At 43.7% G+C, this 23,411-nt stretch overlaps 1 protein-coding gene across 2 annotated transcripts in view; it reads right to left on the reverse strand.

The window, feature by feature from the left end:
* TTLL13 (tubulin tyrosine ligase like 13) overlaps positions 1-22,847 on the reverse strand; it is a 309,143-nt gene extending 286,296 nt beyond the window's left edge. For both annotated transcript variants that reach the window (XM_069222660.1, XM_069222659.1), the window contains exon 1: positions 22,680-22,847. In XM_069222660.1, coding sequence (XP_069078761.1) covers positions 22,680-22,827 — 148 coding nt within the window. In that variant the 5' untranslated portion in view covers positions 22,828-22,847. The remainder of the gene's footprint in view (positions 1-22,679) is intronic.
* Between the last annotated feature and the right edge of the window lie 564 nt (positions 22,848-23,411).

Below are 23,411 nucleotides of genomic sequence, written 5' to 3' on the forward strand. Positions count from 1 at the left end.
ATCTGCACATGCTCATGCAGTTGAACAAGGCCTTTCTATTAGATACATGAAGGATTTGTTTAGCACAATTTTGAAGCTTTGAAACCTATGTTTTATTTGTTTACTTGTTTATGTATTTGTTTTTGAAAAAACCTGTTTCTCTTCTGCTGCTCGTAACAATGAGAATCATCTCAACGTTGGAAGGTACTCTCTCCTTAAGCAGTGCAAAGTTGCAGATTTCACATTAACCTCCTTGGTGTCTTGCAAAATCAGGTCCAAAGAAGGTTGCAGATAATGAGTCTGGGTCCCACTTTAGTGGAATGAACTCAATGAAGCATCTGTAAGCGGGAGTCTTTTTGAAGGTAGGGTGTAGAGTGGACAGTCCCTAGGTTGGGCATCCAAGGTGTTACTATCGAGTGAATCATGCTCTCTAATGGCTTCTTAGTCATGAATTTGGGTTGATTGTTGTAGTGTCTTGTCTTTGCACACTTGGTACAGTCATATTTTTACTCCACTGGATGCGATTTGAGTTATTTAAGGGTTATTTTGATCTGTTCTGTCATCCACATGGTAAGGCAAATTAAGTTTTTTTCTATAATACTGACTCTCTTTTTTTTTGCTAAATTACCATGTGTCCTGTGAGCTCGTTTTGGTTAGTCACCCAAAGAAGAGGAAAGACCCTCTTGAACATTAGTAGCTGCAAACTAACACTGTTAACCCCAGACAAAATCTGGTGGCACAAAGGAACGCACAACTCATAGCAGACGCTCAGGCTCTTCACTTTACTAATGGTTAAATATATATGGATTATATACTTAGGCAGTCATTCAGGAATGACAGACCCTATACAAAATACCATAATGTCATTCTGTCTCACAATCAGTATCCAGACCAACTCTCTTGACCAGGTGTCATCTAGAGGAACTGGTTCTACTTGGCATTCATTGGTTACATTTTTCAGTGAAAGCTGCTCAGTTACTAATTGACTTTGAGAAGGCCTTTGACTCTGTGGGTTGGCCTTACTTAAATGAAGTGCTTGTAAAAATAAACTTTTGGTACCTTACTTAGAACTTATGTGAAATTGCTTTACACTTCTCCTTGGGCTAAAGTCAGAGTCAATTGTGTCCTCTCTGAACAGTCATAGAAGAATACAAGGCTGAATGGCCACAATTCCGAAATTCAACACCCTTCATTCAGAATTTGCCTTAGGCAAATTAGAGAATAATGGTATTTCCCATACCTACAAGTCGCTGGTTGTAAATACCATGGACCCCCTCCAATCTATCCAACAGTAGAGGGCAAGAGACTAGGAGCCCCTGCAGAATGAAGATTAGGCAGTGGCTAACATGGCTGTCAGTCAGCTGATCATCTCAGCAGTCTGTGTTTGCTACACTTAAAGTACTTTCACAGGGTGTATTATACGCTATATAGGTTATTTAAAATAGGGAAAGGTAAGGATGATTTATGTCTTCAATGCCACTTGAGTATGAGTAGTTTCTTTCAAATATTGTGGAACTGCTGTAATCCACATGTAGTGGTCTAGAATATACAATGTATTGGCACAAGTCTGTGGAAGGCCACTTGCCACTGATCCTCGAATCCCCCTGCTTGGGATAATGACTGATGGGGGTGGGGTCTGAGCTTGGAGAAGACTGTCTTTCATTGGTCTCTTAGTTTCCAAAAGAGATACAGGAAAATGTTAGAGATCTCCCACCGCCCCACCTTTGGAGGAGTGGTAAAAAGGTATGAACATATGTGCGGAGGCTGAGGAGTCAGAATATAAAACCATGGGCTTCCCCCTAAAACTTTGGAGCAGATGGCTGAATTAGCTTTACCCTCCTAGATTTAGATGTGTGACATTCGACAAGATGAGTAAGTTTGAGCTCATCAAACATTATGCTTGACTTCTGGATTCATTATTGTCCTGTGAAATGTGCTGGTAATTTCCTCGACTGAGCAGTGGGATCTGGTTGTGGCAGAGCTATATAGTGATGTTAGTCATGTGTGTTATAGCGCAATAAAATAAATGAAATAATTGGAAAAGATCCAGTGAATGATGTACTAGCTAGTTTACTTAAGTGAGGTGGCAATTTGTACAGCATTTGATTCTCTTAATAGTGTGTCAGGGTAGATTGCATGTAGTCCCTGAAAAGCTGCCTTTACAACTGGCCCTAAAATCATGGGAATCCCTCCAGCAGGGTATATCTTAGTACAAATGATTTGCTATATAAGTTCAGTGTTTAAGCTTAGCACGGTGCTTTCGAGGGTATTAAGAACAGGGTTTTAAAAGGGTGAAATAAACTGAATTGCTATCTATGAGTAAAAATGTTTGTAAGGCTTCACTAGTCCTCTCACCTTTATTGTAAAGTTACGTGATTTTTATGTGTTCCATCAGAGGTTTCTCCTTATTCTAAAGATCTCTCAATGTAATCCTGCATCAGATGCTCCACAAAGTAAAAATTATTATTATGTGTTTAATTAGCCCTGAAAATGAATTTGTAACTCCTTTAAAAATGCTCATGCACCCTCAAATATGGTCACAATCAAGCAAAGCTTTTAAACAAATTGTAGCATTTCTGGAGCAAGATGGGTTTAGGGCATGAGACATCAGTGATATTTAACAAGAAGAGTTCAGTAATTTCCGTGCCTTCCCAGGTGATAATGTAAGATTGTCTTAAATGACAAAGCACTTGATGTGGATGAGTTGTGAGGCAAGCCCTAACATGGGCAGTCCTGCCCCTGCTGGGATTTTGACTGCCTCCAGGACTGAAGTATTCCTCGTACCTTCCATATGATATGGAGTAAATGTACCTTAAGCTAATTCCCCGTTTGTGAGAAAATAAAGGGTTTTCCTATTTCAGTGAGCCTGTATTGAGTATGTGCCAGTTTTTATTAATGATCTTCACCTACTTCAAGCCTGGGTTATACGTAGTCACACAGACCAAATGTTGGTCCTGTTCAGTCCTTTCTTTGGATTTCACTAGGCCCTTTCGATTCTGATGTTAAATGATCTCTCAATAATCTTTTCAGGATTGGCTCATCCTCTTAATTTAAGCTTTAGGGTCTCTGCCTGTTTTTTGTTTAAACCCTCTATTTTACTGCAGTTCCTCCTGAAAAGTAACAATTGGCCAGAGGGAAAATTCCCTCAATGGCTTGGGATTTAAATTGTTATATTTTAACAGGCTATTCCTGTCAGTAGGCTTATTATGGGTTTTTGCCCGAAAATAGTCATGATTCGGTGTGATTTAAACATCTAGAAATGCAAGTTCTCCTCTATTTATTGTGTGCGAATTTAAGATTGGCATAACAGTTGTTCAGTGATGAAAAAAAGGCATGGTTGAATCTGTATCACCCTCCCAGATCACGAAGATATCATCTATATATCTCCCCCAAATTTTTAACTGAGTGAGAAAGGGGTTGGTAGTGTTCAAGACAAATTTCTTTTCAGAATTATATACATACAGACCCACCACACTTAGGACAAAGATACTCCCCAATCATGTTCCGTGGGTCTGTAATTATACAGTAGGGTACCTTTGGATTCAAAAAGGTTCTGTGTTAGTGCCGACCATGCACATTCCAGAACTAAATGTCAAGGGATAGAATGCTCCTGTGTTTCACTCAATAAGAGTTCTTCAAGAACTTCAAATGTCTCCTCTTGGGGTAGACTGGTATGGATGCTTTCTATGTCCAAGCCAATAAGCAGATTATTTCTTGGATCTAAATGCATGTCTTTCAGGAGGATCAGGAGATCATTCGCCTCCTTAATGTAAGTGGGAGTTATTTATACCAGAGGTTGCAAGAAAGAGAACGCAGAATTGTGAGAATGGTTCCAACATTGAACCAATGCCCGACACAATAGGGTGTCCTAGGGGAGGGACCTTGTTCTTATGCATGTTAGGGAGGCTCTTAAAATAAGGAGTTACTGGCTTGGGGTTAACAATAAATTCAGCTTAATTCCTTGATATAGAGCCCCCCATTTCTGCTTCCCCACAATATCATTCACTTTTTTGAGCAGCTTTTGTGTGGGATCTGTAATCAAAATTGAATTATTGTTTTCAAGACTTAAAAGTCATAGGCACTCTTTTCTTCTCTGTATTATTACCCCATCTGCCATGTGGTGCTGGCTTTATTTTGATTTCAGTGTCTGTTCTCAGTTCATTGAGAGCTATATTTTCTTCCCTGACATGTTGTGGAAGGATCTCAACTTGGTGGGGTGAATATTATAAATTTCCTTAGTAACAGCCTGTGCTAAGATATGTATTTCTACTGGTACATTTTGTGTGGGTGGACTATAGGATGATTTGTTCAGTGAGTCTGCGTCACCCTTATGTGTAACTGTTAGTGTCCCAGCAAAATATGCTTTAAATTTTAATTTCTGAAAAAAACTAAGATAACTCACAAGGAAGCATAAATTTATCCAGAATGTAATTGTTTCTCACTTAGAGCTTTTTGTGTCAAATTTATCACTAGTTTGTACTTGTACTCGGGCCCCCTATTGTGTCTCTGGTCATGCCTCGTGTCTGTACTCTCTGCTGAATGTCCTCCCATTGTACCGGATTGTTTTCACCTTCCTCTTGGCTGTCCTTTGCTTCTGTATAAATAAGGCAGTCTGTTATTGTAGGGGAATTTTGGGGGTGGTGGGTGTAAGCTGTATGGATTCATCCACCCATAGTACTGTGGTGGTGGAGGTGGTAACGAGGTTTGTAGAGGATAGATGGAGGGAAATTCCCATAAGTATTCCATGGTTTCCCCTAGGTCTGCCCCTGCATTTGCCCTTGCATCTGCCCCATTGTTCTTCATTGATGCTCGAACTTTCAGAGTAATGTGATGCTCTGTATCGATTGCTTTTTGTGTTTTCTGCATTACATTTTAGTGTATGCTAATAGGACTCGCCTACCTCTGCCAACATCGCAAGTCAAAAAAAGCTGATTATACCTATGAAATGTTTTTGATGTCAATTTTGAAGGATGCATATCTATGTTGATTGCACTATGCTAAAATTAGAGATATTTTCACTAATGGTTTTTTATTGAGTATTGGCATTGGCTCTTGCACGACAGTCACTGAAGAATTAATAATAAAAGTGGGCTTTGTGTGCAGTGTTCACAATGTGACACAACAAAATGTGAATAGTTATGACTACATTACAGTGAATGCTTTAGATATTTCTTTCAGACCCACAGGAACCCTAATGAGACAAGACTAAGGGGGTTTGCATAAGTGGGAATACCTGACATGGTGTGGCATGGTTGTGAATAGTGAGAATCACAGATTGGGGTAGGAGAGCTAGCAAAGAAGAAAAATGTTTGGAAACAGCTTGATAATAAGAAGATACTAAGGGATCTGTGTGAGGTCCAGATGAGAGCTAAATAAAATAGTAGCAAACTAAGGTGGCTGAAACATATCGACCAAAGGACGCTAAAGTTAGTAATTTCTCAAGTGTCCCCTTTTTATTTTTAACTTTACCAAGGATCTCATATAAATACATCAAAGAGCTTCCTAGCTGGCCAAGGCAGAGCCAGTGCAGAGACAATACGTCTCTGCATGAGAATTATATGATGAAGGATGCCACTGGCAATCCCAGTGGGTAAGAGTTCTAATAAAACTACCTGGGGATTCCCTGATGAGACAGGTGGTTTAGAGAGATCATACATGTATATTACAGAGTCATGCCTATATCTATCTTATACAACTGGGAAGCTGGGGTGACATTATTCATCTTCTCAGTCACTCTTTTTGGTAGAAGATGTGTAGTCAAAGCACACATGGCTTCAACATATGAGTATCTCCAGATAGCAAAGTCATGCTCTCTCCTGTTTCAGGATTTGAGAAAGGATATCATCAGCTGTACTATTACACACATATCCACATACAGTGCCAGTTGAAATAATGTTTTCTGATCTGAAACATTGCACTTAGCCTGGAACATGCACTGCAATCTATACAAACATTGGCAAAGACAAACTTTTGAAGTTTGTATGGTGAGCAGATCAGGTGTGCACATTCTATGCAAAAGGAAAACATAGCCAACGAGTCTGAAAACAAAAGCACATGAAAATGGATTCAACAGAAAATAAAGAAATCCTTTTATGTCCGGCTTTCACCAAGACCTTCTGATTTTACGAACATTATATACAACATATACCTACTTATAAGGGTATGCAGCCAGCCCTCTTCATCTATTGGTCTGTTGTGTCATTCACATTTTTCTTCTGCCCACTAAAGCATACAAAATGGGGCAATAGGTCAGCCCACTTTAGCTACTGGATAACCTCACTGGGAGTTATATGATTCTGCTCTTTCACAATGAGTACATTGGGATATGTACAAACATGGCAACACATGCTTTTTGAGTCCAGCAGCTCCATCAACAATATAATTTTAAGAAGCACTGAGAAATTCAAAAGCTGGTACCCAAAGCCAGACCTATTATTTTCCCCAAAGTGTTTTCTATAGTCCATGTTTCAGGTGCTTTTGACTACAATTCCTCCCCAGTACTACTGGGTGGCTCGATGATTGATTCAAACATAAAATAGTTCCTTATGCACTACAACAGAGGTAAAAGCCAATAGAAAAACAGTGAGACTAAAATACTCATGTGGGCTAGTCAAGAGGGGATTGTCAATGTCTTTAGACAATGGCTAATGGTTTAAAAGCAAAAGAAGCCAGTGACTGAAGGGGGCTGACCCACAGCCCCTTAAGTTAAGTGTAGAATACAACATTTCTGCCAAAATTGGTGCAAGTACAATGCACATCAAACCTAACAAAATGACACACATGACTGAGGAAAAAAGTATGTATTTGCTACTATTCAGGTACAAATTATTTGGCTGGTTATGTTAAAGATTATACAAAATTAACATTATTTCCTCCACATATACAGTTCTCTCACCACACTCTTAGTCCTAAAGAAAGATATATCCCTCGAAAAAACTGCAATGTAATATCCCTTCCTTTCAATCCAATTATAGTAGAAACCAAAACATCATCTAATATAAAAATACTTTTCTAGTCCAAAAATATTAAATGAAAAGGTATGAAAAAGACTAGTTTACCAAGAATTTATTTTTTGAACAGTTTTTGACAGCGTTGAATAATTGTTTAATCAAGGTCAAGTTTTAAAGAGTAAAGTGAGTGCAGCTCAATCTAAATAAATGATAACCTACAACTCTGCTAACCCAGTAGTTTATAAAAGTAGCACTTAAGTCTATCATAGAATAATTCTTATCACAAAAGGTACTTAAATGAAATCTAAAACATTGTCTTGGTGCTTAGGCTTGTTGAAAAATCAGCTGTGATGCAGCAACTGGAACACAATTAAGCAAGAACTGGAAAACCATTTGGTTTGAGCTCCAAGTGCCAATATATGCAAGCTTGAGCAGCACAAAAACACACACTATGGGGGTCATTCCGACCCTGGCGGTCAAAGACCGCCAGGGCCGCGAATGACGGAAGCACCGCCAACAGGCTGGCGGTGCGCGGTCAGAAAACCGGGGCCGGCGGTTTCCCGCCGGTTTTAACCCCGGCTGGGCGAATCCGCCAGGGCAGTGCTGCAAGCAGCGCTGCCTTGGGGATTCTGACCCCCTTCCTGCCAGCCTGTTTCTGGCGGTTTGCACCGCCAGGAAGAGGCTGGCGGGAACGGGTGTCCTGGGGCCCCTGGGGGCCCCTGCACTGTCCATGCCACTGGCATGGGCAGTGCAGGGGCCCCCTAACAGGGCCCCAGCCTGCTTTTCACTGTCTGCCTAGCAGACAGTGAAAAGCGCGACGGGTGCAAATGCACCCGTCGCACACCTGCAACACCGCCGGCTCCATTCGGAGCCGGCTTCAGTGTTGCAGGCCCCCTTCCCGCTGGGCTGGCGGGCGCTAACATTGTTAGCGCCCGCTGGCCCAGCGGGAAGGTCGGAATGCCGCCAGCGGTCTTTTGACCGCGTGGCGGCTGATTGGCGGTTACCGCCTGCCCGCCAGAGTTGGAATCAGGGCCAATATCTCTGTGCAACTTGTGTCGATCTGTGCTTCCTATTTCTGTGGCCTCCTGCATCGCCAGTATAGGAAATACAAGAGTGCATCAATATAAGCTTAGGGAATGAAAACTAGGGCATAGACATAAGAGGCAGATTGCTAAGAGATATGGCACAAATGGTTTGTGCAATTTAAGCCAAGGAGGTATTACAGATTATATCTTCAGAAGTTCCCTCTCTACTTTACTCTGAACAAAATATATGATACAATAATTAACATTGGGTAGGACAATGCTCTCTCTCTAAATATATATATATATATATATATATATATATATATATATATATATATATATATATATATATATTTTTTTTTTTTTTATATATTTCTTTTGTTTCCCCACTAAAAAAAAAACAAAGGTTACAGGGACGTTATAGTTAGGTTCAGATTTTACATGCACAAAACCAGAGAAATTCAGCTGTTAGAGTTTTTTCAAGTAACTATAAGTCGTGCCCTAAGGTAACTATAACTCACGCCCTCACCATGCTCAGTTTTCTCATCAATAATTTTACTGCAAACGCTACAGTGATATTATCAATGATGTCATAGAAGATGTCATGAGTGATGTAATACCTATGGCATTTAGCAGTGCATGGAGAGGGCACGAGCAGCAAAATGCTCTCCATGGTCAGTCTGCTGCTCCTTTTCCATGTGCAGGCCCCTGTCCCGTCACTCCTGCCATGTCTGGTCTCTTATTGTGTCCCTGACCCCTCCCTCCTGGCCTTCATTGTCTGTTATCCTGGAACAGTCCCTTCTGTCTGATCAGTATGGTCAGCTTGCTGACCTTGCCTCTTTCAACTCTGCTCTCTGTTGTCCAAGGGGAATGGCCCTGTCCCCTCCCTATTGCCTTCAATGGTCCGTTGTGGTGCACTGCTTCCCGCGTGCCCTGTGTGGTGTATTGTGCTGCTGCAACCCCCGACGCCTGCCTTGTAAGGTCAGTTTGGTGCCCCTGCTCATCTCCCTCATGCCCTCTGTAATGCAAGCCCATGTCCCTACCCCATTCCTCCAGCCCTCCGTGATCCAATGTACAATACTTGCCAACATTTAAAACTTGGTAATAAGAAGATTTTGAAAAAAAACTGGGGAATTGACTTTGCTCATTGACTTACATTTAAAAAGAGGAGGTTTTAAGCAGGAGACGGGTAAAATAAATCTCTTTTAGGGTCTGCTGGCATGTATGGTTGTACTGCCACTGCCTCTTCCTTCTGCCCTGAATGGTTTGGTATATTGCCACAGCCTCTCTTGCCTGTCCTGCATGGTTGGTTTGTTGCCCCTGCTGCCCTTTCCCCTGCCCTCCATTGTCTGTTGTGCTGCCAATGCCCCTCCTGCATGCCCAGCATGCTCAACTTGTTGCCTTTGCACCCTCCTCCCAGCCCTCAATTATCCGAGTCTGTGCCCCTGACCTCTGCCTCCCCACAATATTATAATGAACAACTAGATTGCCAATATGTTTATTACAAAAGTATGGCACACCTAACGTCATCTTGATGTAATCAAAACTGTAATACATAATACATTTCCTTTAGAAATTATTAAAATGAGAGGGTCTTATTCCCACAGAAATTATAGTTAGCGTTCTAAAAATGTCTAAGAACATACTTTCTGAGTTCTTAAATAGCGACAAATAACTTATAAGTTATTTACTATCTTTATGTTTTTTCATCCAGTTCATCACTTGATTTTTTTATTTTTTTTTACACTTAGTGGAGAGGACATGGTGTTACAGACAGAGCTGCAGGCTTTGCAAATGGGGAACCAGGTTCAAGTTTCTGTGTCACCTCGACATCCTGTGATTCTGGGCAAATCACTTAGGGCCTGATTCAGAGTTTGGTAGAGAGGTTACTCCATCACAAACGTGATGGATATCCCGTCCGACGTATTACGATTCCCATAGGATATAATGAGATCGCAATATGGCGGACAGGATGTCTGTCATGTTTGTGACAGAGTAACCCCATCTGCCAAACTCTAAATCAGGCCCTTAATCTCCCCATGCCTAAAACCAAAAAAACAATTTCCTTGTGTAATGTAACTGATGCTCATTAAAGCACTCCAATACATGTGGGTCAAGTCTGCACAGTATAAAATTAAAAAAAAAAAAATAATTAAATGTTTTGCACACTGATGTCATTGGGCTATACTTGGGCTACATTTGGGTGATATTTGAGCTACATTTGGGCTCCTTATTCTCTGACAGCCATCTTGGGAGACTTATTTGTTATGAAGCTCCCTAATTTCCTCATTTACTGCAATATCCTCCGTAGAAAATGCTTTCAGTTTTCTACTTCGATTCCATCAAGATGGCATTTAGATGTGCCACACTTTTTGCATATATTCGGAATGCTAGCATTCTAGTTGCTCATTAGAACATTGTAGTAAAGCTGATGATCACCAGAGAGTTAAATGACAGTCTGCTGCTGGTGTTGAATAAGTGCATGTTTCAGTCTGCATGTCAGAATGTTTTCATGAACTAGAAGAGGAAGATATTTGCGAACTCACTTAAAATGTGTCCTAATTTTAATTTCTACAGCATCAACTATAATTCCTATGCCAAAATGAACTAAATTAAATGTTTTAAGTTTTACCAGTTTGATTCAATCAAGACGGCTTCACATGTCCCAAACTTTTGTCATAAGTAAGACTGTTAGCGCGCTAGTTGTTCTTTAGAACACTCTAGGAGACTGCAGTAGAACACCAGGGAATCAACTGACAGGCTGCTCCTGTTGGAAGCACATGTTTTACTGAGAATGTCAGACTTCATCCTCATATGGCTGAGAAAGATAGTGTGAAATCTAAGTCAAGACCGGAGGCGGAGATTAGGCATTTCTTTTTTCACTTTGTATTAAACAGCCAGTTCAAAGTTCAACAAAGAAAAAATAGAACACTACACATCCCATGGTTCATAACACTGTCTCCGTGGTAACCACTGTCCAATCCAAAAACAGTCCGATTATCCATATATATCCCCTGTTCTCCGAGTCCTTCCTATTTCTTCACTGCTCAGAGAGTTAGTTAAGTCCCTCTCACCTTATCTGACTAGCCATATAACGTTATTTATACTGTGTGCAGCTATTCTTATATTGTTTTATCTTAGTAAATTGCTCATATTGAGGAAGTGATTACGTGGCAGGCGGCAGCCCGAGCACAGATTCACTTCTCGATTACACGTTGGGTCTACCAGAAGGCGCTCTTTAATGGCACTACTGTGGCCCGAATTGCATGCAACGAAACGGATCAGGTTGCGGATAAGGAGCTCTGTTTAAGTACAGAACTCCTATATTCCCCTTCCAACCCCCGCAGGGCATCGCTTTAGTGGTAAGTTAGAGCCCGTCTGAGGGACCGGTTATGTTACCACTTAGCGGTTACATCCCTTCAGGAGCAATTGCTTTAGGCTGGCAGAGCACTGCAGGGGGCTGCCCACATTATCTACTGGACATTTTTAGACAGGACTTTTTCCTTTTTCCATCATCTGTGTGCTCACACCCTCTTTTGATGCAGTCCCTGCAGGACCACGAATATTCTCCCAACATGCCTACAGAGATGAGCCCGTCTGAGCGCCACCTTCCACCAGAGGTGGATGCCATCTTATTGCAGGCCACTGTTAAGGCCCTGGCCCCTTTGCAGGAGAGTGTGGCCAAGTTGACAGCCCAGGTCTCTATCGGGGAAGGAATGTTTGGGGATACGGGGCAGCCCCGAGTGGCAATAAATCAGTAGCCCCCAAGAAATTACTCAAATGTGACGTGGGGCACCTGGACAGCTTCGAGCATCTCACCAAAGATTTCCATAAGAGTGCACGCACGTTAAAGCAGGCACCCTCCGGGGTGGCGTATGGCCCAGAGAGACTGGTAACGAGGTCAACCATGTATCTGACCCTGGCGAAGGGTAACTCGTACAGGGAGAGGGTGACACAGATGGAGAGACATCCTCGGAAGAGGATCGCAACTCTGGTTGGCCATGTCGACGGGCTACGGCCACGCCAAACCCTGACGAAGGAGACACGTCCATCTCAGCCATGTTCGACCCGAAGGGTATTTATCACCCCAGGTCCTCAGAGTGGCAACTGGACCAAAACGTAATGGAATACGTGGCCAGCAAGATCAGACAGTCTGTAGACAAGGAAGTTCTGGCCAGACTACTGGCGGAGTGCCTTTGCTCTACTCTGGAGGTAAAAGTGATGGCTACGCCGGACATTGACCCTAAAATGTGCACTTTGTTTGGGAAGTACATTAAGGACCCTAAAAAGGATATTGATTATTCCTGGAGGGAGTGCCAGGGCTAAGTTTTAGATGTGTTGGGACCCCTGACAGATTATTCAGCTGGCTGAACAGATGAAGCACATAGGCAGACCCTTGCTCACGGATAGAGTGGCAGGATGGGCCCAGAGGGTGGTTTGCCTCCTGGGGAACACCAATTGTGCCATCTCAGTAGAGAGGCGCCGCTCCCTACTCATAAAAATCAACCCTAAACTCGGGGAGCTCTCAGATTCGGAAGCAGGGGTGGTCACCCTGAGTCACCTGTTTGGCGACCTCTTTCTGGTTAGAATTGGGGAAAATCGTGGCAACTTTTTCGGCGCTGGACAAGACACCGACATCCATTAAAAAGATCTTCCCTGGGAAGGATGCTGGCGGGCCGGAAGAGGTAGCGGTCCATTCTCTAGCCGTCCCAAACAGAAAGGCCCCAAGGAACCTACGCCAAGAGAAATAATGGTCGGCGGGATAGACGACAAGGAACATTCTTCCTCAACTGGGGAGAGGGAAGGATAGTCCCAATCGAGGTCCCCGTGGCAGAGCAAACGCCCCCAGAGGGCCCAACGGTAAGCATTATCCCTTCTTCCCCTCGAACTCTGGGGGAGAGGTTGAGGAGGTTTGCGCACAGATGGGCGGACATCACATCCGACACCTGGGTGTTACAGACAGTGGAGTGTTTCCACATAGAGTTCTGAGGCACCGCCAAAACAGATTTTTTTCTCAGCAACAGACATGGCATTGATAGAGTCGGAAGTGCAGCAACTTCTACAAAAGGGGCCATCGGCAGCTCAGAACTCCACCCCAGGGATTTTCTGAGCCATATCTTTCTGGCAGAGAAGTAGACAAAGGTTTCTGTCCGGTCATCAATTTACGGGCATTCAACGATTGGGTGGTGTACAGTCACTTCAAGATGGAGGGCATCCACATGCACAGGGATCTCCTCCTTCAAGGGGATTGGATGATACGGTTGGACCTCAAGGACGCTTACATCACTGTCCCAATCTTTCCCCCACACCGCAGGTTTCTATAGTTTATATGGAGGCAACAAGTATTCCAATTAAAATCTCTCCCATTCTGACTGACGTCAGCACCCTTGTGCTTCACAAAACTGCTCAAACCAGTGGTGGAACACCTCAGGACTAAAGGGGTATGCCTGATAATTTATCTGGACGATCTCTTCCTTATGGATCAGTCCCGCTCCCAGCGTCTGTGTCACACGAAAACGATTATTGTATTGCTTCAGGAACTGGGGTTTGTGATAAACCGGGAGAAATCGGAGTCTATTCCCACCCAGACTATGACCTTTCTGGGTTTCCTCAAAGACTTCAATGCAGCCTCTCTAAGCCTTCCAACCAAGAAGGTAGCCAAGATCAAGAAGGAGCTGGGGAAAGATCTGAGGAGGGTCAGGATCTCCCTCAGACAGGTGGCCAGAATTGTGGGGCTACTGTCGTACTTGATCGAGGCCATATTCCCCAGGCCCCTTTATTACAGAGTCCTACAATGTTTGAAGGAGTGGCACCTCAGATGGGGAGTAACTTACTGAGAGTTGATATCCATCTCTCAGGAAGCAAGGATGGAGTAACAGTGGTGGGAGGCCTGGAATGGCAGAGCGATCTTTGGATCCTCTCTGGATCTGATTATAGAATCGGATGTCAGCCGCCAGGGCCAGATATGGAGAGATTTCGATGAGAGGCCATTGGACTCAGCAGGACTTCAACCTGCATAACAACTGCTGGGAACTGCTGGCGGTGTCTTTCGTGATCAGGTTCCTGACGCGAGACAGAGTTTCTTGTTCTATTCTTTTCAGGATGGACAATGTGTCCACAGTCCAGTACATAAACTGCCTGGGTTCACTCGAGGGCATTAGCGGAACTGGCAAAGGATTTTTGGCATTACTGCCTCTAGCACCAAATCTTGGTGTCAGCGGAATATCTTCTGGGTACACAGAATACCCTAGCGAACAGGAACTCCAGACATTTGGAGGACAACGGAGACTGGCAGCGGGACAGGAGGGTCTTTACTGCTCTCATGGATTGTTGGGGTCCATGTTCAGTGGACCTCTTTTCGTCCAGACTGAACACACAACTGCCAAGGTACTTCAGTTGGCGCTGGGGGCGGTGGCAGTAGATGCGTTCCTGCAGGAATGGGGGAACGAGCAAGCTTTTGCCTACCCTCCTTTCATGCCAATACTGAGAGTGACAGCTCAAGTGTGTAGACAGAAGGCATCAGTTGTCCTGGTAACTCCCCTATGGAGAGCACAGGTGTGGTTTCTGACATTTCTAGAACTCTCTGACAACTTCCCGGTTTTCCTGCGGATAGTCCTGGACCCACTGGGTCAGCCACTCCCTCTAGTTCTTCAGGGCCATCTCAAACTCATGGCATGTTGAATTTCTGGTATCGATGGGAAGACAGCAGGCTTTTGAGAGAGGCTGAAAGACTCCTCCAACAGGCTTGGGCCCCAGAGACTTGTAAGAGATATAGATCAGCATGGAACCGTGGGTTTCTAGGTGTGTGGAGAAACATTTGGATCCTATGGGGGCCCAAATTACAGATATCCTAAACTTTTTTGCGGAATTTGCTGATTCTGGCCTATCATACTGCACAGTAACAGCAGCGATCTTGGTGGGTCACGCTCTTTTCAAAATTCACTGGTAAGGAAGCATCTTGGATTTGCAAATTACTCAAAGGCACCAGGATGTCTAGACCCCAGTGATAGAAATGTGGTTTCTGGTTGGGTAGGGTATGCACCTAAACCAGGCAGAACCCACCCACTCTAGTCAGGGCGAGGGGATTACACACCCAGGATAACCGCTGCTCAACCCCTTGGTAGCTTGGCATGAGCAGTCAGGCCTAACCTGGAGGCAATGTGTAAAGTGATTGCACAACACACACAACACACATAGCGTAATAAATACACCACAAAGGAAACACAACAACAAGTTATATCAAAACAAACTGTATTGTACACATCATTAGACCAAACACACATGTCAGTAATACCCTGCTACCCAAGCAGTTGTCAGAACATTACACAGTACTATTATTCTGCGAAAGCCAGTAGTAGTCATGAATTACACATAGGACACTGTTTTTTTGCAACATAAGCGGTAGTCAGGAAAACCTTACTAAAGAGATGCCATGGCAAGTTATCAAACCTATCACCCTAAAGGTAGGGTCACAGTAACCACATTACCACTACTTCACCCGTCCTAATGAACACACTGCACAAAGGAAATGCCAGAACATCACTGTAAATGCCTTCTCACCATAATCACATGGAAAAATCAGTAGACTGGAGCCCCATAATGGCCAGGCATGAGTCCATGTGCTCCTAGGGTCAGGGATCTGGTGAATGCGGCGTTTCTGAGTCAACTTTGGGCGGGCCGGGGACCTTTATGATCTGGCGCGTGTCAGGGGCATGCCCTGCCCCTCATATTTGCCCTGCCCCTCATATTTGAAGACGCCACGCGTTTCCCATGACCGGGGTGTTCCCCCTCCTTCACGGAGCCCTATGGGCCTGGTTCTTCTCTGCAGGGGACCTTGTCTTCGGGGTCCCTGCGCGGGGATGTACACAAAGCCTGCAGCCGCCTGCGTCCTTGAGGTGGCCGCAGGAAGAGGGGGAGACACGCACCTCCCCCAGCGAGCCACGCTCCTCCTGGAGATGGTGGCTGGAGCCTCACCAGGTCTCCCGCGTCCTCTGGCTGCCCTCTCTTCTTCTTCCCCATCGGCAGGCAATCGTGGCTTCTATTAGGGTAGCAATGATGAGAACCCCGCAGTGGGTACCCTCATGTGCTCTGAGGGCACTCCTCAGAGCGCCCTAGTCCCCTGGGGGCACAATCACTCTGGAATCCCTCCTGTCTTCGTCACCCCGCACCCTGGGGGCACCTGGGGTAAGCGCGTTTCGGACACACTCGAGGGTCCTGGCGCTCCGAGTAGGAAAAAGCGCTCCTCATTTGCTGAATCCATAAAATGAAGCGCTCCTCACGTGCTGAAAAGCTAACAATTGCAGGGGGAGGGGACACAAGTGAAGCACAGAGTGTCAGGTCCCAACAAACAGGCCAGCACAAGGGGTATGCACTCAGTGGCAGTTCCTCCTAGTGACCCAGCAGGTCACAGGTCGGCACAGCAGCAGCAGTCCAAGACGGTTCCTGGTGAGCATTCTGTGTTCAGTTCCAAGTATGTTTCATGTGTGTCTTTATAGGGAAAATAAATCCTCTGTACTTATACTCAGTTTTGCCAAGCAACTTCAATGATGGGGAGAAGACGTTCCAACCAGTTACAACTGGTTCCAGGAGTGTCCCCTTTCTCCTCCAGCACAGGCTCCAGACATCAGTAGGGGGTAAACGAGCTCTTTGTGTGAGGTCAGGGCAGAGCCTTTACAAATGCAGGTGTGCCCCGCCTCTCCTTCTCTCAGCTCAGGAAGACAATTCAATATGCAGATGCACTTCTGCGACACCTCCACCCTTCCTGTGTACATGCTGTCTGAAAAGTATGCACAGAGCCCAACTGTCACTCTGCCCCAGACGTGGATTAGAGTCAAATTGCAAAACACCAGAGGTATAAGCACAAAGAACTGCTCAATTTCTAGAAGTGGCATTTCTATTATGGCGATAAGAAACCCACTTACACCAGTAAGCAGCATATCTCACTACCATTACAACCATACCAAACATGCCTATGCTGCCCCTCATAGATCAGACAATACCACCCAGATATAAGGTGGGACATTTCTAATGCAATCCTATGAGAAGGTGGCACTCACAGCAGTGAGAAACCAAATAGGCTGTTTGTCACTACCAGGATAGGCCACACAACCAGGCATATGTCCTGCCTTCTACATACATAGCACCCTGCCCATAGGGCTAGCTAGGGCCTACCGTAGGGGTGATGTATATGTAGTGAAAGGGAAGTTCCAGACCTGGCAAACAAATTTAGATGCCAGATCCCTGTGGCAGTAAACAGTGCATGCTGGCCCTGCGCTATCAGGCCTAGGACAGGTTTGAAAGGCTACTTCTGTGGGTGGCGCAGGCAGCACTGCAGGCCCACTAGTAGCATTTAATTTACAGGCCCTGGGTATAGGGGTATCACTTACAAGGGACTTACAAGTAAATTTTATGTGCCAATCAGGTACAAGGGAGAGCACATGCACATTAACACTGATTAGCAGTGATAAAGTGACCAGAGTCATAACGTCAGCAAAAAGGGTCAGAAGAATTAGGAGGAGAAGGCAAAAAGGTTGGGGAATGACCCTGTAAAAAGGGCCAGATCCAACACCAAGGAACCCCGATACTCAGATATTTGGGATGTTAATAAAGAGTTACGCTTCCTGCCTTGATGGCAGGATAACCATTATCTCTTGAGGAAGGAGCTATTAGTGAAGTTGGCCGTACTGCTATGCCTCATATCTTGTAAAAGGGCATCCCCAATGTGAGAGCACAGGACATCTTTGCTACAGTGTTTTCGCCAGAGGGAGTCACATCTACTATATCTAGAAGAACCAAATGCATTACCAGGTCAATAACTTACCCTGCTTTTGATTGTTCACCTAAATTATGTGTGGTCAGATGCCTGAAGGCTTATAAAGAGATGGCAGCAGAGTATTGTCCACCTGGAGAAAGACAGCTGTTAATCTCTATCAAGAAGCCTTTTAAAGCAGTGTCCTACTCATCTATCTCAAGTTGGGTAAAGTGGATTATGGAAGAAGCAGGAATCAATGTTCAGGTCCTTGGAGTACACTCCACTAGGGGTGTCATGGCTTCCAAGGCCCTACAGGTAGGTGGCAGGCAGGAAGATATTATGAACGTCGCTGATTGGTCGTCGGAGTCTACCTTTAAAACAGTTCTACATTAAGACGATTCACAAAGCGACTGCGTTGGTGGTGAGGTACCTTTGAACATGGACAATCCTCGCCTCTGGTCCTGACATAGAATGAGCAATTTCCTAGCTATCGAGAAGGAAAGTTTCAATTCTATTAAGGAAAATGAGGCGAGGATTATCCCACCCAACACAGCGTACTTGTGTTTGCCACCCAATCAGAGACCAGACCAAGGATATATATGAGAGGTGGTATTGGATTTTAGAATGATTCTATGTTTACTATATTATGATGATCACATCCCATATGGACTATGGTAATGTTTTACCTGACTCAGGGCCAGACTTTAACTTATGTTATGTTAAGGAATGTGGTTTAAAGTTATGAATATAATTATTTGAGTGGAATTAGTTGGGAGGCAGTACCTTTTCTCAAAGATTACAATGTCTTTTAGGAACAATGCCACGGCGAATTGATGGTGCCTGAACTTAACTGACCGCAGTGAAATCGAGGAAGGACTTGGAGAACAGAGGACATATATGGACAACTGGACTGTTGTTGGATTGGATACTGGTTAATACGGAGACAGTGTTATGAACCATGGGATATATAGTGTCCTGTTTTTTCTTAGTTGAACTTTGAACTGGCTGTTTAATAAAAAGTGAAGAAAGAAATGTATAATCAACACTACTGTGTCTTTAATCGAATTGAAACTTTCCTTCTCAATAGCTATGAAATTTCTCACTTACAGAAAATATGCTTTCATTTTAGTTTTTGGAGCACCGTTCCATAACTTCTGTGCGAAAATCATGAGAAAACATTTTTCTCTCAAACATGATTCATGAAATCCTAGCAGAAGGCTTTTTCACAGGGTAAAATCACCTTAGAACCCCTCACAATTCCTAAAATGACTATGGTACCATCAACAAATTATTTATATTGTAATTAAAATCTGTTATCACCCTTTATTTATCTGTTCTTCTTTTTGTGACCCTCAAAACCTCCCATTCACTACGATGCATTTCAATGGGGTCCATCTTCCACAGTGCTGTAACGGCTGCCACAGTAAGTTTTTTTATATAACTTACTGGCAGTCGCTAGAAGGTAATGATAGTTAGGACCCTGTTTCCATAGAAAAAGTGTTTTTGACACGCCTATATCTTTGGCACCGTTTCACAAAACTTCACAAGATTTCCCCAAAAAAAGTGTGCTGGTGATTCTTGTTGTGCACAGAAAGTTTTGGGGTTATCGGTCAGGGGGGGGAGATAAAGGAGTAGTCGAAAAACGTGTGTTTCCCATGTTAATTCCGATAGGGGTTTTGAACATGACTACAGGCCGAACTGCTGGACAGAATTACACCACATTTGGCAGAATGGTAGCTTTGGGGTACGCAGATTGCGCTTTTTGTCATTTGATGTAATTCTGTTCAGTAGCTATTGAGAAATTTAAGGAAATCCAAATTTTTATATCTAGGGCTGCAATGACTTTGCGAATAATGATGAGCTCATGCAGAGAAATGCAGAGCTTTGATTTCCTGGCAAAACTTCAACCAAGAAGTGTTGGCAGCCATCTTGAAAAAAAAGGAAAGGGGCAGGGTAGGAACACCCTAACCCCTTAGCTCTGGTGCTGGGGTCCCAGTGGGAGTCCACCAGTGCAAAAGTCACTTGAAAAAAAGAATTGCGCAAATTTGCGCGACATAGCAAATTCGCTGTAAAAAAAAAACAAAAAAAACGCATGGTCTCCTGCACTTGTTTGATAAAAGCCCCAGGATGCGCCAGGCCCCAGGGGCATGTTTACAATAATAAATCCAGCCTTTTAATGTGGAAGCGTGCTAAAGAATACTAGTACCACAATGCCCATCAGGACTTAAAAGGAGCGATAGCATAAATCGCAATTGAAAACATACTCAGCCACCGTGATCAAGACCGAATTGATTGAAACGCGTTGGTGTAATGCTGATGCAATTAAATTAACTTGTAAATGGAAGCCTCCAGGACTACAGCGCCATTATTTTTTGTTCAGCGATATATATATATATGTGTGTGTGTGTGTACGACTAAACTCATGCAAATATACATTCAATCTTCTACTGATGGTCATTGTTTTTTCACATCCACAGAGAGGAATGCCATCCATGTGAGTATAAATGGTGGTAACTGTAGATCGGTGCTGATCTGAGCGGTGTCTTTAGCTTAGTTATCTATAATTAAGGTTTGAATTGCGGATGGTTACTCAGTCGTAGCATTCTTGGCTTTTCTCCCAGGTCAGAGGCAACCATGCATGTCTCTGAAGCCTCGTTTGCCTCCACTCATTTAGGAGGCCTTGTCTGTGCTCTAATACCTAGAATGCACCGTTTCCACAAACGTTCAACTGCCGCACCATCTTTTACTATAAGAAGATATTCCTCTTATATATTGTATGTCACACTCATAATGACAATGAAATCAGGTTAGAAAGAGCATTTGGTAGGGATGATGTAGAAACCTCGTCTCAGTCGACACTCCTACAGTTCACGGTAGGGTTTCTGAATTAAGATGCAGTGATGTAAAGCAAATCTGTGCCGCCTGCGCCCCTATAAATGTGCTGAGAGGCCTTACATTCCAGTGTATAGCAGACAGAAAGAAGGTTCGCTAAAGAGAGGAACTATTCTGTGCCACAAGAGACGTGTTTGGCTGTGTGGTCACTAAAAAAAAACAGGAAACTCATAATTCCCCATGCCCCCAAAATAGCAGATTTTTTTCATCTAGCTTTGTAAATGGCACCCTGCTAAAAGTCAAGGCTAGACAATGAAGTTATTTGAATTTCATCAGTTTTTATAAATTCTTTCATGTTTCATTCCTTCACGTCTTTCACATTGTTCTATTTTAACAACAAAAAATAATTGTAACTGAAGTTTGTGAGTATATTTTTATAATTCCCTTGGTATAGTTCGAACCATCTGTGATTCTACTTCAGGAGAAATTAAATCACTTCACAGTAAACGCTTATATGGTGCAATACTTCTGCTTTTTCTGAATGTTACATCGCTCTAACTATGAATGATCCAATGACTGGAGTGATTAGTATCACTGCATGCCCTAAAACAGTTAATAGGTATGTAATTAATTAAAAGGTATGTAATTAAATTAATTAAACTCTGAAGTATGAGATCTACTGATTAATGTCATTGTAACGTATCCCATCTCTAAATATGTTGAGTGGCAGACCTACTGAATGCAGAAATAATATGCAGATGTACGTTAAGTGGCGATGTATATACCATTTTTCTTGTATATTACTGACAGCTCCAATATGTTTATTGGACTCAGGGGTGGATTTCCTAATAGGCCCGAGCGTCCAGGTATGGACACACAAAACACTTAAAAACTTTGAGGTGGCATGACATTACAGGCAAACTTGATTAGTTGGTAGATAGATACACAGGGTATATTAGCATAGATGATCTGGATGAGAGTTGGGTCACTTAATCTTAAATGCGGAATCTGAGGAGACCTGCCAATGGCACCAGATCTGTCAATGATTGAATGGGAAATTCAGCTGAAGACATATTTCCAAGCAATCAGATTTTCCAAATAGCCATAAGCATATACACTATTCTTCTATTAGTCTATTAGATGGAGTATCGATCCCATTGTCACTAAAAAGGTAGTTGCTATTTCATTATATGTGTATATAATCCTTCAAATTATTATGGGGTTTCCAAATCAAAATTCGTCTACATCTCTTACAAACACCATTGGAACCGTTCTTGATGCGGCAGTGAACATCCTTGACCTTTCAGCCACTTTATGAAGAGGAACCAAGACAGCCCTCTGACAGAAGTAGTAATAAGATGGGCTGTTCTGGACAGAAGAACCCTGGGCAAGTGCACCAGTGTAACGGTACAGAATCAAGTGATTACGCGTTCACAAAGGCTCTGAGACCTTGCCTTGAGTCGGCTCAAAGGAAAATACATTAACAGACAACTAGGAAGAAGAGCTGGAGACCTTAAGGGAGAATAACAGGCAAGGTGGACCAGAAGTAGGAGATCGTGCATAGGATCATCAGTAGTCATGACATGAAATTATACCCGGGGCGAATAAAAATACTATTGTTGCCAAAGATATATAATAAATCCTCTGCATCAGAAGAGGGAACTGAAGTAGAAATCAATATGGTTAGTCAAAAGCAGTAACTCGGGGCGGAAGAAGCTAGATCAGAATGAGAACTGAAAGAACAACAGTCAAGTTCCAGGGAAACAAGCAACTTCATGAAGAGCAACAGCAGCCTTGGGCGCAAGTCATCCAAGACTAGTGCAGCTGATGAGTGATCGAAGTCACTGATAACAAACACTCCATGAAAGAAGTAAAACGCGGTCCTCGAGAGGGCGAACCTCTGACAGTGTTTAACTTAGAACAAGAGACAGAAAAGCAAACAGAGCCTCGTGTAATTGAAACTCTAATCGGGACAGCGAAAAAGTTATTCATAGGTAGGAGTACTTCACGCAGAGAGCAGAGGCAGTCACAAAAATACAGGGCATATATTGCTAACCGCGTCACATGAACCTTTGATGCGGCTGCAGCTCACAAATCTTCCAGGTGCGATGTCGTAGGTGAACATCCCCGCTGACCACTCACCTTCAGCCGTCACTATGGTGGTTACTAAAGACGCCGTGCGGCCCGGTCTGTCTCCGGGGGAGTCCTGGGCCCCCTGCCGGCGGTACTCGCCACCCTCCTCCCCCGGCTCACCTCTCGCCACCGATCGGTCAGCCACTACGACTTCCATCAAGAGTCCGGACACCGGACCCGCCGTCACCATGGAGACCGAGAAGCGAGGCTGCGATTGGAGGGACACTGCGTGACGATGACGTAGGAGGACGGACTTGTTTGGGAATCTTTCTGTAATGTGAGTTTGTGCCACAGACACAGTGTAGACAACCGCGATGCCGCTTGCTGATCAAGTTTTCAACACTGAATAAAGAGCACTAGTTTCACATAAGCGACATTTACAGGTGTTTTCAATATTAAAATCCTCACGATACCCACTGTCGGCTGACGCGAAACACAATCTTTTTCTTTCAGAAACGTATTATTGTTTATGCTAGTGGGGAACCCTTACCAGATTTAGGGGACAAAGCCAATAGAGAAGAACAAAATAAATAAGTGTGCCCCTGATTTGAGTTGGGAGGAAAAATAGGGTTTAGCAGTGATTCAATCATGGTATTAATTAGTTTTTGTGTAATAATACAGCATTCATTTGTAGAAGAGACTTCTTTAAAGTTGTTTTTAGGTCGAAGTCTACCAGCAGATTGGTTGCAAAGGCAGACTAGGGACATGCCGAAAGCTTCCCTAGGAATCTATTCCACCCAT

The sequence above is a fragment of the Pleurodeles waltl genome, chromosome 3_1, assembly GCF_031143425.1.
Source record: "Pleurodeles waltl isolate 20211129_DDA chromosome 3_1, aPleWal1.hap1.20221129, whole genome shotgun sequence".
Lineage (NCBI taxonomy): Eukaryota > Metazoa > Chordata > Amphibia > Caudata > Salamandridae > Pleurodeles > Pleurodeles waltl.